The sequence below is a fragment of the Bombina bombina genome, chromosome 6 (assembly GCF_027579735.1).
Source record: "Bombina bombina isolate aBomBom1 chromosome 6, aBomBom1.pri, whole genome shotgun sequence".
NCBI classification, from domain to species: Eukaryota; Metazoa; Chordata; class Amphibia; order Anura; family Bombinatoridae; genus Bombina; species Bombina bombina.
The window spans coordinates 605,180,663-605,195,904 of record NC_069504.1 but is presented as its reverse complement, the minus strand read 5'-3'; the positions used below and the strand labels follow the sequence as shown (position 1 = coordinate 605,195,904).

Genomic DNA, 15,242 nt, shown 5'->3' with positions numbered 1-15,242 from the left:
CTTTGCCCCTCCTGGTAGGATTGTATATCCCATATGTCACTAGCTCATGGACTCTTGCCAATATGAAAGAAATGAATTTATCAGGTAAATTCTTACATAAATTATGTTTTTTTCCCCAAATTTGTTGTTTATTAAAGGTGATAGGTATCTGAATTTATTTTTAATAAATTAAATCTGCATTTGTGATAGCAATCCATTAACCCTTTCACTGCTAATCCTTTTTTCACACCAGTAAGGAGTCTATTTTAAACTTTTTTGCTACCTACGTTTAAACTCACATTCGCTTAGATTTAGAGTTCTGCGTTAGCCGTCAAAACCAGCGTTAGGGGCTCCTAATGCTGGTTTTGGCCGCCCGCTGGTATTTAGAGTCAGTCACTAAAGGGTCTAACGCTCACTTTGCAGCCGTGACTTTTCCATACCGCTGATCCCCCTACGCCATTTGCGTATCCTATCTTTTCAATGGGATCTTTCTAACGCTGGTATTTAGAGTCTTGGCTGAAGTGAGCGTTAGAAATCTAACTACAAGACTCCAGCCGCAGAGAAAAGCCAGGAGTTAAGAGCTTTCTGGGCTAACGCCGGTTCATAAAGCTCTTAACTACTGTGCTCTAAAGTACACTAACACCCATAAACTACCTATGTACCCCTAAACCGAGGCCTCCCCACATCGCCGCCACTCTAATAAAAATTTGTAACCCCTAATCTGCCGACCGCACACTGCCGCAACCTACATTATCCCTATGTACCCCTAATCTGCTGCCCCTAACACCGCCGACCCCTATATTATATTTATTACCCCCTAATCTGCCCCCCCCCCAACGTCGCCGCCACCTACCTACACTTATTAATCCCTAATCCGCCTCACTCCCGCCTCAATAACCCTATAATAAATAGTATTAACCCCTAATCTGCCCTCCCTAACATCACCGACACCTAACTTCAATGTATTAACCCCTAATCTGCTGACCGGACCTCACCGCTACTCTAATAAATTTATTAACCCCTAAAGCTAAGTCTAACCCTAACACTAACACCCCCCTAAGTTAAATATAATTTTTATCTAACAAAATAATTTTTTTCTTATTAAATAAATTATTCCTATTTAAAGCTAAATACTTACCTGTAAAATAAACCCTAATATAGCTACAATATAAATAATAATTATATTGCAGCTATTTTATGATTTATATTTATTTTACAGGCAACTTTGTATTTATTTTAACCAGGTACAATAGCTATTTAATAGTTAATAACTATTTAATAGCTACCTAGTTAAAATAATTAAAAAATTACCTGTAAAATAAATCCTAACCTAAGTTACAATTAAACCTAACACTACACTATCAATAAATTCATTAAATAAAATACCTACAATTATCTACAATTAAACCTAACACTACACTATCAATAAATTAATTACATAGAAATACCTAAAAATAAATACAAATAAATAAACTAACTAAAGTACAAAAAATAAAAAAGAACTAAGTTACAAAAAATAAAAAAATAATTTACAAACATTATAAAAATATTACAACAATGTTAAGTTAATTACACCTACTCTAAGCCCCCTAAAAAAATAACAAAGCCCCCAAAATAAAAAAAAATACCCTACCCTATTCTAAAATAAAAATTGAAAAGCTCTTTTACCTTACCAGCCCTTAAAAGGGCCTTTTGCCTGTAAAAAAAAACATACAATACCCCCCCCAACATTACAACCCACCACCCACATACCCCTAATCTAACCCAAACCCCCCTTAAATAAACCTAACACTAAGCCCCTGAAGATCTCCCTACCTTATCTTCACCACGCCTGGTATCACCGATCCGTCCAGAAGAGGCTCCGAAGTCTTCATCCAAGCCCAAGCGGGGGCTGAAGAGGTCCATCATCGAGCTGAAGAGGTCCATCATCCGGCTGAAGTCTTGATCCAAGCGGTGGCTGAAGAGGTCCATCATCCGGCTGCAGTCTTGATCCAAGCGGGGGCTGAAGAGGTCCATCATCCGGCTGAAGTCTTCTATCAAGCGGCATCTTCAATCTTCTTTCTTCCGGATCCATCTTCATCCCGCCGATGCGGAACATCCATCCTGGCCGACGACTTCCCGACGAATGACGTTTCCTTTAAGGGACGTTATCCAAGATGGCATCCCTCGAATTCCGATTGGCTGATAGGATTCTATCAGCCAATCGGAATTAAGGTAGGAAAATTCAAGTTCCAATCAGCCAATCAGATTGAGCTCGCATTCTATTGGCTGTTCCGATCAGCCAATAGAATGCAAGCTCAATCTGATTGGCAGATTAGGGGTTAATAAGTCTAGGTAGGTGGCGGCGACGTTGGGGGGGTCAGATTAGGGGGTAATAAATATAATATAGGGGTCGGCGGTGTTAGGGGCAGCAGATTTTTTGTAACTTAGTTCTTTTTTTATTTTTTGTACTTTAGTTAGTTTATTTAATTGTATTTATTTTTAGGTATTTGTATGTAATTAATTTATTGATAGTGTAGTGTTAGGTTTAATTGTAGATAATTGTAGGTATTTTATTTAATTAATTTATTGATAGTGTAGTGTTAGGTTTAATTGTAACTTAGGTTAGGATTTATTTTACAGGTATTTTTTTAATTATTTTAACTAGGTAGCTATTAAATAGTTATTAACTATTTAATAGCTATTGTACCTGGTTAAAATAAATACAAAGTTGCCTGTAAAATAAATATAAATCCTAAAATAGCTGCAATATAATTATTATTTATATTGTAGCTATATTAGGGTTTATTTTACAGGTAAGTATTTAGCTTTAAATAGGAATAATTTATTTAATAAGAAAAAAATTATTTTGTTAGATAAAAATTATATTTAACTTAGGGGGGTGTTAGTGTTAGGGTTAGACTTAGCTTTAGGGGTTAATACATTTATTAGAGTAGCGGTGAGGTCCGGTCAGCAGATTAGGGGTTAATACTTGAAGTTAGGTGTCGGTGATGTTAGGGAGGGCAGATTAGGGGTTAATACTATTTATTATAGGGTTATTGAGGCGGGAGTGAGGCGGATTAGGGGTTAATAACTTTATTATAGTAGCCGTGAGGTCCGGTCGGCAGATTAGGGGTTGATAAGTGTAGGTAGGTGGCGGCGACGTTGGGGGGGGGGGCAGATTAGGGGGTAATAAATATAATATAGGGGTCGGCGGTGTTAGGGGCAGCAGATTAGGGGTACATAGGGATAATGTAGGTTGCGGCGGTGTACGGAGCGGCAGAGATTAGGGGTTAAAAGTGTAATGCAGGGGTCAGCGATAGCGGGGGCGGCAGATTAGGGGTTAATAAGTGTAAGGTTAGGGGTGTTTAGACTCGGGGTTCATGTTAGGGTGTTAGGTGCAGACTTAGGAAGTGTTTCCCCATAGGAAACAATGGGGCTGCGTTAGGAGCTGAACGCTGCTTTTTTGCAGGTGTTAGGTTTTTTTTTCAGCTCAAACGGCCCCATTGTTTCCTATGGGGGAATCGTGCACGAGCACGTTTTTGAAGCTGGCCGCGTTCGTAAGCACTGCTGGTATTTAGAGTTGCAGTGGCGGTAAATTATGCTTTACGCTCCCTTTTTGGAGCCTAACGCAGCCCTTCTGTGAACTCTAAATACCAGCGGTATTTGAAAGGTGCGGGGGGAAAAAAGCATGCGTAGCTAACGCACCCCTTTGGCCGCAGAACTCTAAATCTAGGCGATTGTAAATTAAATTTCAGTGAATGACCCAAACAAATTATATATTGTTTTTCAACAGGCCCAACAGATTCACAATATACCATTATTGCATTTATGATTCATGGCATATTAGATTGCTGTGGCAAAAACTGTAAAAAAAAAAAAAAGATTGTTTCTTAGATTTTTAGTAAATAATACTGAGAATGGCCAAGTAACCACTGCTGTTACTTTGAGCACCTTACTAAATTGTCATCAAGGGTAGCCACATGTAGAATAGGGATCCATACAAGATTTTGGGGTTATAATATAGATAAGGGAGGCCCCATTGTTCAGTACAGAAATAAAACACTTTTTCTTGCAAGGTGTTTGCTGTTACCACAGTGATCACCTGGCTATACAGACAAAATTCATATCTTTTTTTGAGAGAGGGACTTGTCTATTAGAAAATAAACTTAATTAGGGGTCTCTACACATACCAGATAGTTTTATTGCACATATAATGATCCATTTCCAAGCAAATCCCCATGTATTTGTTCTGCTTTATTTTTTAATAATCTGTTGTGTTGTACTGCATGCGATTCTCTTTCAAATTAGTGGTCTTGGAGGTTTGTAGCTGTTATGGGAGCTGAGATCGAGGGGATTGAAAAACCTCCCCACATACAGCTCCCATGCAGCCACACTGAGCTTCCGCCCCCTTTGTGACATCACCAGGTGCATACGTGGTGACTTTACCGGCACTCCAATGATGCCCCCTGCATGACGAAAAGGGCTCGCCATGCGCCTATAGGTAGCAATGTGTATCATGAGAACGCCTCGTCATGCGAATTGAAGGGGTTAAAGACCTAAAGAACAGAAATAACACTAAATTCAATTTAATTCTCCCCAAAATGTACCAAATTATTCATCGTGTGAAACAAATGTGATGCCCTTTTTTATTATTTATTTTTCAGGTTATCTAAATCTGAAAGTTTTAGTTTTTCCACTGCCCCATTGAGACTGGTGAGCCCTGACCCTACTACATGCTGCACAGTGATTGCTTGTATGTACAGCAACATTTATATTTTTACCTAGTAACTGTAACACAGAGGAGATACGATAAAGAACCCTCACTATAATACAATGCTAAATGTGTTAACAAAATGGCAGTTTTAAATGTGTTAGCATTTATTTTGTATGTACACCTTGTGCCAAGCACATACAAAAAAAATAAAAATACTATATACAGTATATATATATATATATATATATATATATGACTTAAATGTGACTTAAATCTGTTTATTCTAAGGCCTAAAATATTATTTACTATATATGTTGCAATTGCTAATGTAAAATCGACTGCCAGAGTAATTGGAATGTGTAAATGTGAGAAAAAACATACATATTACTTTACTAAAACTTGAAGGGATAGGAAAGTAAAAATCAAACTTGCATGATTCAGATAGAGTGTGTAATTTTAAGACACTTTTAAGATTAATTTATATTTACTTTGTTCTCTTGGTATCCTTTGTTGAAAAATAATATGTACGTATCCTTTAATACTAGGAGCAAGCTGATGATTGGCGTCTACATACATTTGTCTCTTGTCATTGGCTTGTCAGTTTTCAGCTAGCTTCTAGTAGTGCATTCTGCTCTGGAGCTGACTTTAATTATGTATTTAATTCATTTGCAGAGGCTACACATACAGTTATATGCAAGTCATAGTGCAATAAGAAAATGCTCTAACATATTAGAGCGTTTTCTTTTTGCAATTTCTTGTCCCTTTAAGAAACCTAAAATTTTACATAACACTCTTTTTGTTTCATTTTTTTACACATAGGTTCTGTATCATCATCTACTTTTGAGCAATCAGCCAGCATCTCAGGTGTAAGAAAAGGAGAAGAAAGAAAAATTCCAATAACTAGAATCACTGAGGAAAAAAGGAGAAATGCAGGGACATCCAACATCCACCAGATTTACACACAGCCTTTACCACAAACGTTCATCAGATCAAATACCACAGATGTAGGAAGGACAAATAGTTCTCATATATACTGTGCAAAAGAAAATATTACTCATGAAAGAAATCCCACAATTTTTGGAAAATATGACCTTCACAAAAGCAGGGGAATGCCACAGAGCATATATCTCACACAACCTACAACAGTTACAAGACCATATGCCACAAAACTGCCCACAACAAGAACTCAAAATATAAAACATGAGCAGGTGAGTGAATCCACAATCTTCAAAACAATCCCTTCTGCAGAGGTCAGCAGAGGTCAAATACAAATTGTAGATGAAACTCAAACTAGATTAAATGCAAGCAAGGGCTTAGACAACAACTTAGTTGAAGAAAGCAAAGTAAACAAAAGGTTTATTGAAGTAGAAAAGCATGTTTTCGAAAACAGAACCAGAGATGCAGAAACAACAAAAAGAATAGAAGATACAGCAGGTCTTCTGAAAACAGAAATACAAGGTGATGCAATTGAAGAGCCTAATTTACAGGAGATACCTATCAAAAAGGAAAGGAAGAAAAGGGAACAGGCTAAAAAGCAGAGAGAAGAAGTAGACAAGGAAGAAGCAAGTGAAATAAATGTAGTGACAAGAGAAAAGTTAGAACTATTTGAATCTGCCCTTAAAGAGACACATACTGGAGTCAGAGAAGATACACCTAATGATGCGGTTGGACTGACTATACCTATAATACTAGACATAAGCAAAAAAAATGAGGGATCCAAGAAAGGACCTAAAGAAAGCACAGGGAAAACAGAAAGTGATATAATAAATGAAGAAACATATCTGAATGAAGAAGCTATGCTTTTGAGAAATGTAGAGTACCAAGAATCAAATAAAGATTCTGAAAGGAGTGAAAACATATTTGCAGATAACTTGGACTTGGAAGAGGTGGCCATGTCAACAGAGCACATGGCTCAGAGAGATATGGTGGCAGATATTCTTAAACATTTTGGCCAACCTTCTGCTCTGGATGATGCTAATGTCACCTACGTGGAAAGAAAACAGCAGGGTGCTGATGGATCTGTGAAAACAGAAATTTTAGTGCAATCTAGGTCAGTTGGTGAAGTGAATTTTTGTGATGAAGCTGACCTTGTAGATATGTGGAGCAAGTCCAGTGAATCAAATCAAGATAGTACAACTGCAGCAGAAGAGAATTTATTAGAAGAGCTACACAGCAGAAATGTAACGAAAACTGTATTGGGAGATGTGAAAGGTGCAGAATCAGAAGAATGGATTGGGAATGTCATTCAAGCTGGTTTGAAGGGGAGACCAGGATTGAAAGTTAATATTGAAATAATTGAGGAATCCATAGGGAGCTTTGGATTTGAGAGACCTGAGTTTTCTACTCCATTTCAAGTAGAAGAAGCCGATGATTATTATGCAGGAGCAAAATTAGGGGAGAGTAATGAAGAAGAGCCTCATGTATCTGTTAATGCAGATAATCTGCAGAGTAAAAAACAAAGTAGTGAAAAAACAGGTCATGTTGTAGAAGTAACTGAGGGGGAAGATACAGGTGATGAGACAAATTACTTTGTATCAGTACCAGATGACTACCACTTTAATGAGGATGACGAGGAAGAGACTTTAAAAGGGCAAATTCACATAGAGGACGAATCTCATGTTAAATATTCTTGGCAAGATGAGTTTTTGCAAGGCTCCCAGAATCGTCAATCATTAAGTGAATTTTTAAAATCTGCTAGCAGCAACAAGGAAGTCACAGCAAATAATAGTACTACTGAAGGCAGTAGCACACACAAAGTGGAAGGATTACAACCAAAAGATGTAGAATCACATGTTGAGACTGTTGTGGTTGAAAAAGAAATTAAAGTTCCTTATGGATTTCAGTCATCAATTGTGGACATTTTATCTAAAGACATAAAAGATCCCCAACAGCAGTTGAAAGGAACCCTTGAGTGTTTGAAAGACAGCCTCCCACAAGACCTTATTGAAGAATTGTCGACTATAGCTCAGAAAGAGCCATGTCAAGCCAGTAATTTTGCCATGGATATTAAAAAAGTTGACCAAACTGTGGATAGTGGTATGGTAACAATTGTGGCAGAAATCAATGTATCTCAAACCTTAGACACAGAAAATGTGGATGCCCTAAAGTTAGGTAAGGGAATAACACAAGATGATAGTGCTTTACTACACTCTACAGTAGAAACCACAGAAACAATTACTACTTTACCGGACGACACACAAAACCCGAAACTGGAAAGTAACTATGAGTCATATGACTCCACTAACTTTGGAGGAAAAAATGCTGCAGAGAATTATTCTTCAGAACAAATAACTAAGAAAGGATCAGAGACTACAAACATCCACATCAGTCCTAAAAGGGAACTCTCTGAAACTTCAAGTGATGTCAGCAGATTCATAAAACATATTCAATTGGAAAGTTTTGAGAACATCGCTCTAAAGGAATCTACTTCTGAGAATAAAGAACACAGTTTTGCTGACGAGCTGTGCCAAAATGATGCTAACAGATCGTTCCACCATATTAAACTAGGACCGAGAGAAATTTACTCTACTGAACAAATTATTTTTGAGGGTCCCATCTCTGAATGTCCTGTCTCTGAAACAATTAAGCTAGACATTTCAACAGATCAGAACAGATCTATTCGACATATAAAGATAAGTCCCACAGAAAGGTATCCTACAGAGCAGATCATTTTTGAAGGTCCAATCTTTAAAACAGTTGGAGGTGGTGCAGAAGGTAACTTGTCTCAGTATAAAGATGATATAAAACTGGGCTCTCAAGATAGTCAGTTATGTTTTAAGGGATTGCAAGCTTATGAAGAGGAGAATTGGTCTCAAAGTAGTTCTCAAACAGAGGATGTTACACATGGAACAAAAACTGTTACACATATTAAACTCAAACCTGGGGAAACCCAACTGACCAAAGAATTTATAATTCAGGGTTCCATACCTAACGTTCATGAGATAAGCAAAGAAAATGCCCCAGATACAAATATATCAGAGGAAAATACCAGACCTATTGAGCATAAAATTGGCTCCCAGGTAATCCATATTGCAAAACAAACAAAATATCAGGGTTTTGTGTCTGAACCATTTCAAATGGGAGAGGAAGGGAATCTGAATAAGCCTGAAGAACAACCAAATTCTAACACAAGTGTGCATCACATTAAAGTGAGTCCAAACAGAGAGCAAATTATATTTGAAGGACCCATATCTACAAACTTACACATTGGTGACCAAAAGGAGAACTCATATATTGAGGAAACAAGTGATAGTAATAGATCGATTAGGCATATCAGAGTAGGTACAAAAGAAATTTACTCCTCTGAACATATATTTGAAGAACCAGTTTCTGATGCATATGATTCTTCAGATATTTTAGTTTCATCTCCGTCTGGATATTCCACTGAAAGTGAGAGATCCATAAAGCATATTAGACTGGGACCAACAGAAAAATCGTTCACTTTTCAGATGGATATAACAAAATTTGCCACAAAGTATCAAAGTGACGCAGGAACCCAGGAAAGTGTAATGGTATCTAAGTCTACAAATTTTGAAGGGCACCCAAAGAAAATTAAGTCTCACAGTGTATCAGCGGATGAAATGGAGGTGGCTGAAAGTGGTTATGGTGAAGAAGACGTTGCTGCTGGCTCCCAGTATCCTTATAAAACTGAAATCCAGTCATATGGTCAGCAAATCATTGATACATCTGAGTTTGATAAAACAGTACAATTGCAGAGACTAGATGACCAGAGGTCTGTTGTTTCAGATGAAAAGAAGACAGCCATTGTTTATCTCGATGAGGATGAGGAACCAGATCAAGATTACTTACGGCGTTCATTTTAAGACTGCAGTTATGTGTGTGTGGGGGGGGTTATATATATATATATATATATATATATATATATATATATATATATATATATATATATATATATATAGTCTGGTATGATTAAACAAGTTGATAGCTACAGTTAAAAAAAATTCTAGCTTGCTCCCACAAATGTATGTTGGATAGTGCATGATCTAGGCTCTAGAGAACTTTCCTATTGTCTGCACTACAAACTTTACATACTGAAAATAGAGAAGAAAAACAACTGTGTGCACTTTAAATAGGGATACATATTTCTAAATCTCTAAACTTTATTTTCTTTCTTAAAAGATGTCATTAATTTTATTTATTTATTATTAAAATTGTTTGGTCAGTGTGGACAAACTAAGTTTCCCCTGCATGCTAACAAACTAATGTGTAATTGTATTTAAATCACTCTCATCTAATAATGATTAAACATTTAAGAGAATATTAATTGGCTTTGCATTTAAAATACCATAGATAGGCTCTTTGATTAAAGGAAAACAATCACAATTGGAAAATACTATTTATTTTATAACATATAATAAACAATTGAACATTCTGTTCTGGAATCCAGGATATTAAATGAAATATATCAAATAGGAAAGAGGCAAGTGTAGTCAAAAATGAGCTATAAGACAAATGCAGTTATGTTTATCAGTTTCTATAAAGTTTAATTTTATTAATTAAGTGCGTGCAGGGTTATTAATTTAAGGGAAATGTGATTAAATAACAAATGTGCATTGGTGTTGAATGACAGTGAAGTCTAGAATGCAGTCAACATCACTAAATATTTGTGCCAAATAAGACTATGAATGGCGCTTACTATTGTATTGCATTGAATCTCTCTTGTTACAGGACCTCACTGGGTATTTAGTTAAAAAAAATGGGATAGTCAAAAAAAAGTTTTGGTATTTTTTTAAATTAAGACCTAAAGCTTTTTTTTTTTATTTAATATGTATTTATATTAAAAGTGATCCACTGTTAAGGCTTGTTAAAGAGATGTGTATGCATACAATGAAAAACAAGAAATGGTGTAAAGGAATATATCTATTAAAAATTCATAGTTCCTGGTATAACAAAAAGGTTAATAACTTATAGAAACTATATATGATGGTAAATATGAAGGTAATAAATATAGTACATGAGTATGTGATATTTACATCTGTGGGACACATAAAAAACAGTCATGACTTATGGCTATACCCTATGTCTGTCCTTTTCCTATTTACAGTTAACACTGACATTACCCCACCTGTTCAACATATATAATAAATACCAGACAGATGTAAACACCTGTTCAACATATATAATAAATACCAGACAGATGTAAACAAATCCATGTTATGGGAGTGTTAAATAGACTTAAAAGGTTATGGATACTGCAGAGATTGCTTATTAGTGACATTTTTAGAATGTAGCGTGTGCAATCCCAGAATGCACTGCTGGAACACAACCTTGTAGTGAAACTACATTTAGCAGTTGCAATACTCTGATATGTTAATTCCTATAAAGCAATGTAGTGAACATGTTAGTTGGAGGAAGTTTAGGTATAAAAAAAGAAAGTACGTTATTATTTATAACTAATATGATAACAGTAACATTGTACAGTGACATTCTGACATCCAGAGTTGCAGTTATGTGTTGGTAGGGAAATTGAAAAAAAAAAAAAAAGCATTTTAAAGTCACAAATGCAAATGTATTTACCTTTTTCTTTCACATAGAATTTAACAATGCTGAAACCTTCTAAAATAGAGCTTTCCAAACTTTTCATGTTGGTGACACACTTTTTAGACCTACATAATTTCACGACACAGTAATTCAGTTGTACTAGCATACAGGAGGTTAAACTAATTTGTTTAAGAGATATGGACACATACATAAATTATATAATAACAAAATGTATTTACAAGTAACAGTAAGTATGTGCAAGAATAAAAAAAAGTTTAATAACATCAATAGCTACTTATTATTTTAATGGGATGTATGGATAAACACAGTTTCTGAATATTTGATGAAATATTAGATAAAGACACTTGCATTTCATCATCAAGCTTTTTTAAGCTTCCACTTCCTATACATATATCAAGAGCAGGAGCAGCAATGCACTACTGGGAGCTAGCTGCAAAAAAGCTCACTTTGACTTCAGCTCAGCGTTTAAGCTGCCGCCTTCAGAGCTCTGCGAGTCCAACTGAGTACTGCCTGCGCTGCAAACACACTGCTGTCCCACTCACTGACTACACATGCAGTCACGAGCCTATTGAGGAGACTACACGTGCAGTCAGGAGCCAAAGCCGCCAATGGTAATGGTTTCAGTTCCCGCTGAGCTGCGCCAATAGGTTAAGATGATCTGTGACCCACTAGGTATCATTCACGTGTCAGGCAGGAGGAAAGTCCAAAACCCACACAAAAAAAAATAAATTAAAAAATGTGTGCTGAAGCTGGGACACACCTACGCACTGCCGCCGACACACTAATGTGTCACGATACACAGTTTGGAAAGCACTGTTCTAAAAGTTTACAGAATATAAAGCAAGGTGCAATACTCTAGTTAGCCACATGAAAATGGCCAGTTGTAGGTGAGAATATGTTGTAAAGTGCTATCTTTATTATGAGCATACAGATGCAAAAATATTCAGCATTTATTCATGTGTTCCTATTTTAGTGAATATGGTCACTAACACTTTATTTGTATCAAAGCACATTTATAATTTACTAAAACACAATTAACAATAGCACAATAATTGCTGGGTGTGCAGTGTTCATAGTGAATAAATAAAAATGGAGACTTACTGTATATCAGTCAATATATACTATAACAAGCATGCCCGTTACACAATGGTCCATGTATTTACATCAGCTACCATGTCATACTTAAACAGAATATCACTTGCTTATTTATTGGGTTTATTGTGAAAACGCTGATTTAATTTGTGCCTACTTGTCTGAATATTATATGATTTTTAAGGGTCTTTATTAATCCTCCCATGATTAACACACACTTATATTTACTTACTGATAGGTGCCCTCTGATGCTAACCAATAAATTAAATAACATCTCATTTTAAGTTTTTGATCTAGAATGACTTTTTTTTAAATTTAAAGGGACATGAAACCGAAATTTTTCTTTCAAGATTAAGATAGAGCAGGCGATTTTAACCCCTTAATGACCACAGCACTTTTCCATTTTCTGTCTGTTTGGGACCAAGGCTATTTTTACATTTTTGCGGTGTTTGTGTTTAGCTGTAATTTTCCTCTTGCTCATTTACTGTACCCACACATATTATATACCGTTTTTCTCGCCATTAAATGGACTTTCTAAAGATACCATTATTTTCATCATATCTTATAATTTACTATAAAAAAAATTATAAAATATGAGGAAAAATGGAAAAAAACACACTTTTTCTAACTTTGACCCCAAAAATCTGTTACATATCTACAACCACCAAAAAACACCCATGCTAAATAGTTTCTAAATTTTGTCCTGAGTTTAGAAATACCCAATGTTTACATCTTCTTTGCTTTTTTTGCAAGTTATAGGGCCATAAATACAAGTAGCACTTTGCTATTTCCAAACCATTTTTTTTCAAAATTAGCGCTAGTTACATTAGAACACTAATATCTTTCAGGTATCGCTGAATATCCGTTGACATGTATATATTTTTTTTTAGTAGACATCCCAAAGTATTGATCTAGGCCAATTTTGGTATATTTCATTCCACCATTCCCCCGCCAAATGCGATCAAATACAAAAAATCGTTCACTTTTTCACAAATTTTTTCACAAACTTTCGGTGTCTCACTGAAATTATTTACAAACAGCTTGTGCAATTATGGCATAAATGGTTGTAAATTCTTCTCTGGGATCCCCTTTGTTCAGAAATAGCAGACATATATAGCTTTGGCGTTGCTTTTTGGTAATTAGAAGGCCGATAAATGCCACTGCGCACCACACGTGTATTATGCCCAGCAGTTAAGGGGTTAATTAGGGAGCTTTTAGGGAGCTTGTAGGGTTAATTTTAGCTTTAGTGTAGTGTAGTAGACAACCCCAAGTATTGATCTAGGCCAATTTTGGTATATTTCATGCCACCATTTCACCGCCAAATGCGATCAAATAAAAAAAAACGTTAAATTTTTCACAATTTTAGGTTTCTCACTAAAATGATTTACAAACAGCTTGTGCAATTATGGCACAAATGGTTGTAAATGCTTCTCTGGGATCCCCTTTGTTCAGAAATAGCAGCCATATATGGCTTTGGCATTGCTTTTTGGTAATTAGAAGGCCACTAAATGCCGCTGCGCACCACACGTGTATTATGCCCAGCAGTGCAGGGGTTAATTAGGGAGCTTGTAGGGAGCTTGTATGGTTAATTTTAGCTTTAGTATAGTGTAGTACACAACCCAAAGTATTGATCTAGGCCCATTTTGGTATATTTCATGCCACCATTTTACCGCCAAATGCGATCAAATTAAAAAAAAAAAGTTAAATTTTTCACAATTTTAGGTTTCTCACTGAAAACATTTACAAACAGTTTGTGCAATTATGGTACAAATGGTTGTAAATGCTTCTCTGGGATCTCCTTTGTTCAGAAATAGCAGACATATATGACTTTGGCGTTGCTTTCTGGTAATTAGAAGACCGCTAAATGCTGCTGCGCCTCACACGTGTATTATGGCTAGCAGTGAAGGGGTTAATTAGGGAGTTTGTAGGGAGCTTGCAGGGTTAATTTTAGCTTTAGTGTAGAGATCAGCCTCCCACCTGACACATCCCACCCCCTGATCCCTCCCCCACCCCACAATTGTCCCCGCCATCTTAAGTACTGGCAGAAAGTCTGCCAGTACTAAAATAAAAGTACTAAAATAAAAAAATTTTTTTAGCATATTTACATATGCTACTGTGTAGGATCCCCCCCTTAGCCCCCAACCTCCCTGATCCCCCCAAAACCGCTCTCTAACTCTCCCCTCTGCCTTATTGGGGGCCATCTTGGGTACTGGCAGCTGTCTGCCAGTACCCAGTTTGCAAAAAAATATGTTTTATTTTATTTTTTACCCGTTTTTTCTGTAGTGTAGCTTCCCCCTCCCCACAGCCCAACACCCACCACCTAACTGATTTATTTTTTTGTTTGATTTGTTTATTTTTTTACCATTTTTTTTATCATTTTCCTACAATTTTTTTCTGTAGTGTAGCGGTTCCCACCCGCTCCCTCCCCGTGCACGCGCCCGCCCCCGCCCTCCCGTGCACGTGCGCGCGTCAGTGCGCGCCCCCTGGCCTCCCCGCCCACGATCCCGCCCCCCCTCCACATCACGAAGGGCCATCGATGGCCGCCACCCGCCTCCCGGTCCGGCTCCCACCCACCAACGCTATAAGCCACCGATCTCTGGTGCAGAGAGGGCCACAGAGTGGCTCTCTCTGCACCGGATGGCTTAAAACGGTTATTGCAGGATGCCTCCATATCGAGGCATCACTGCAATAACCGGAAAGCAGCTGGAAGCGAGCAGGATCGCTTCCAGCTGCTTTCCACACCGAGGACGTGCAGGGTACGTTCTCAGGCATTAACTGCCTTTTTTTTGAGGACGTACCCTGCACGTCCTCGGTCGTTAAGGGGTTAAACAGCTTTCTAATTGTCTCTGTTCTCTTGTTATCTTTGAAAAAAGCTCAGGTGAGTGCACGTGTTTGAAGCACTATATGGCAGCAGTTTTGCAGAATGCTATTCATTTGAAGAGCCCTAGATGGC

General features: G+C 37.0%; 1 protein-coding gene across 1 annotated transcript in view; it reads left to right on the top strand.

The window, feature by feature from the left end:
• Window positions 1-9,522, top strand: part of SYNM (synemin) — a 114,733-nt gene extending 105,211 nt beyond the window's left edge. Inside the window, exon 4 of the mRNA XM_053717615.1 lies at window positions 5,495-9,522. Within this exon, the coding sequence (XP_053573590.1) occupies window positions 5,495-9,498 (4,004 nt within the window). The 3' untranslated portion in view covers window positions 9,499-9,522. The remainder of the gene's footprint in view (window positions 1-5,494) is intronic.
• The last annotated feature ends 5,720 nt before the right edge of the window (window positions 9,523-15,242 follow it).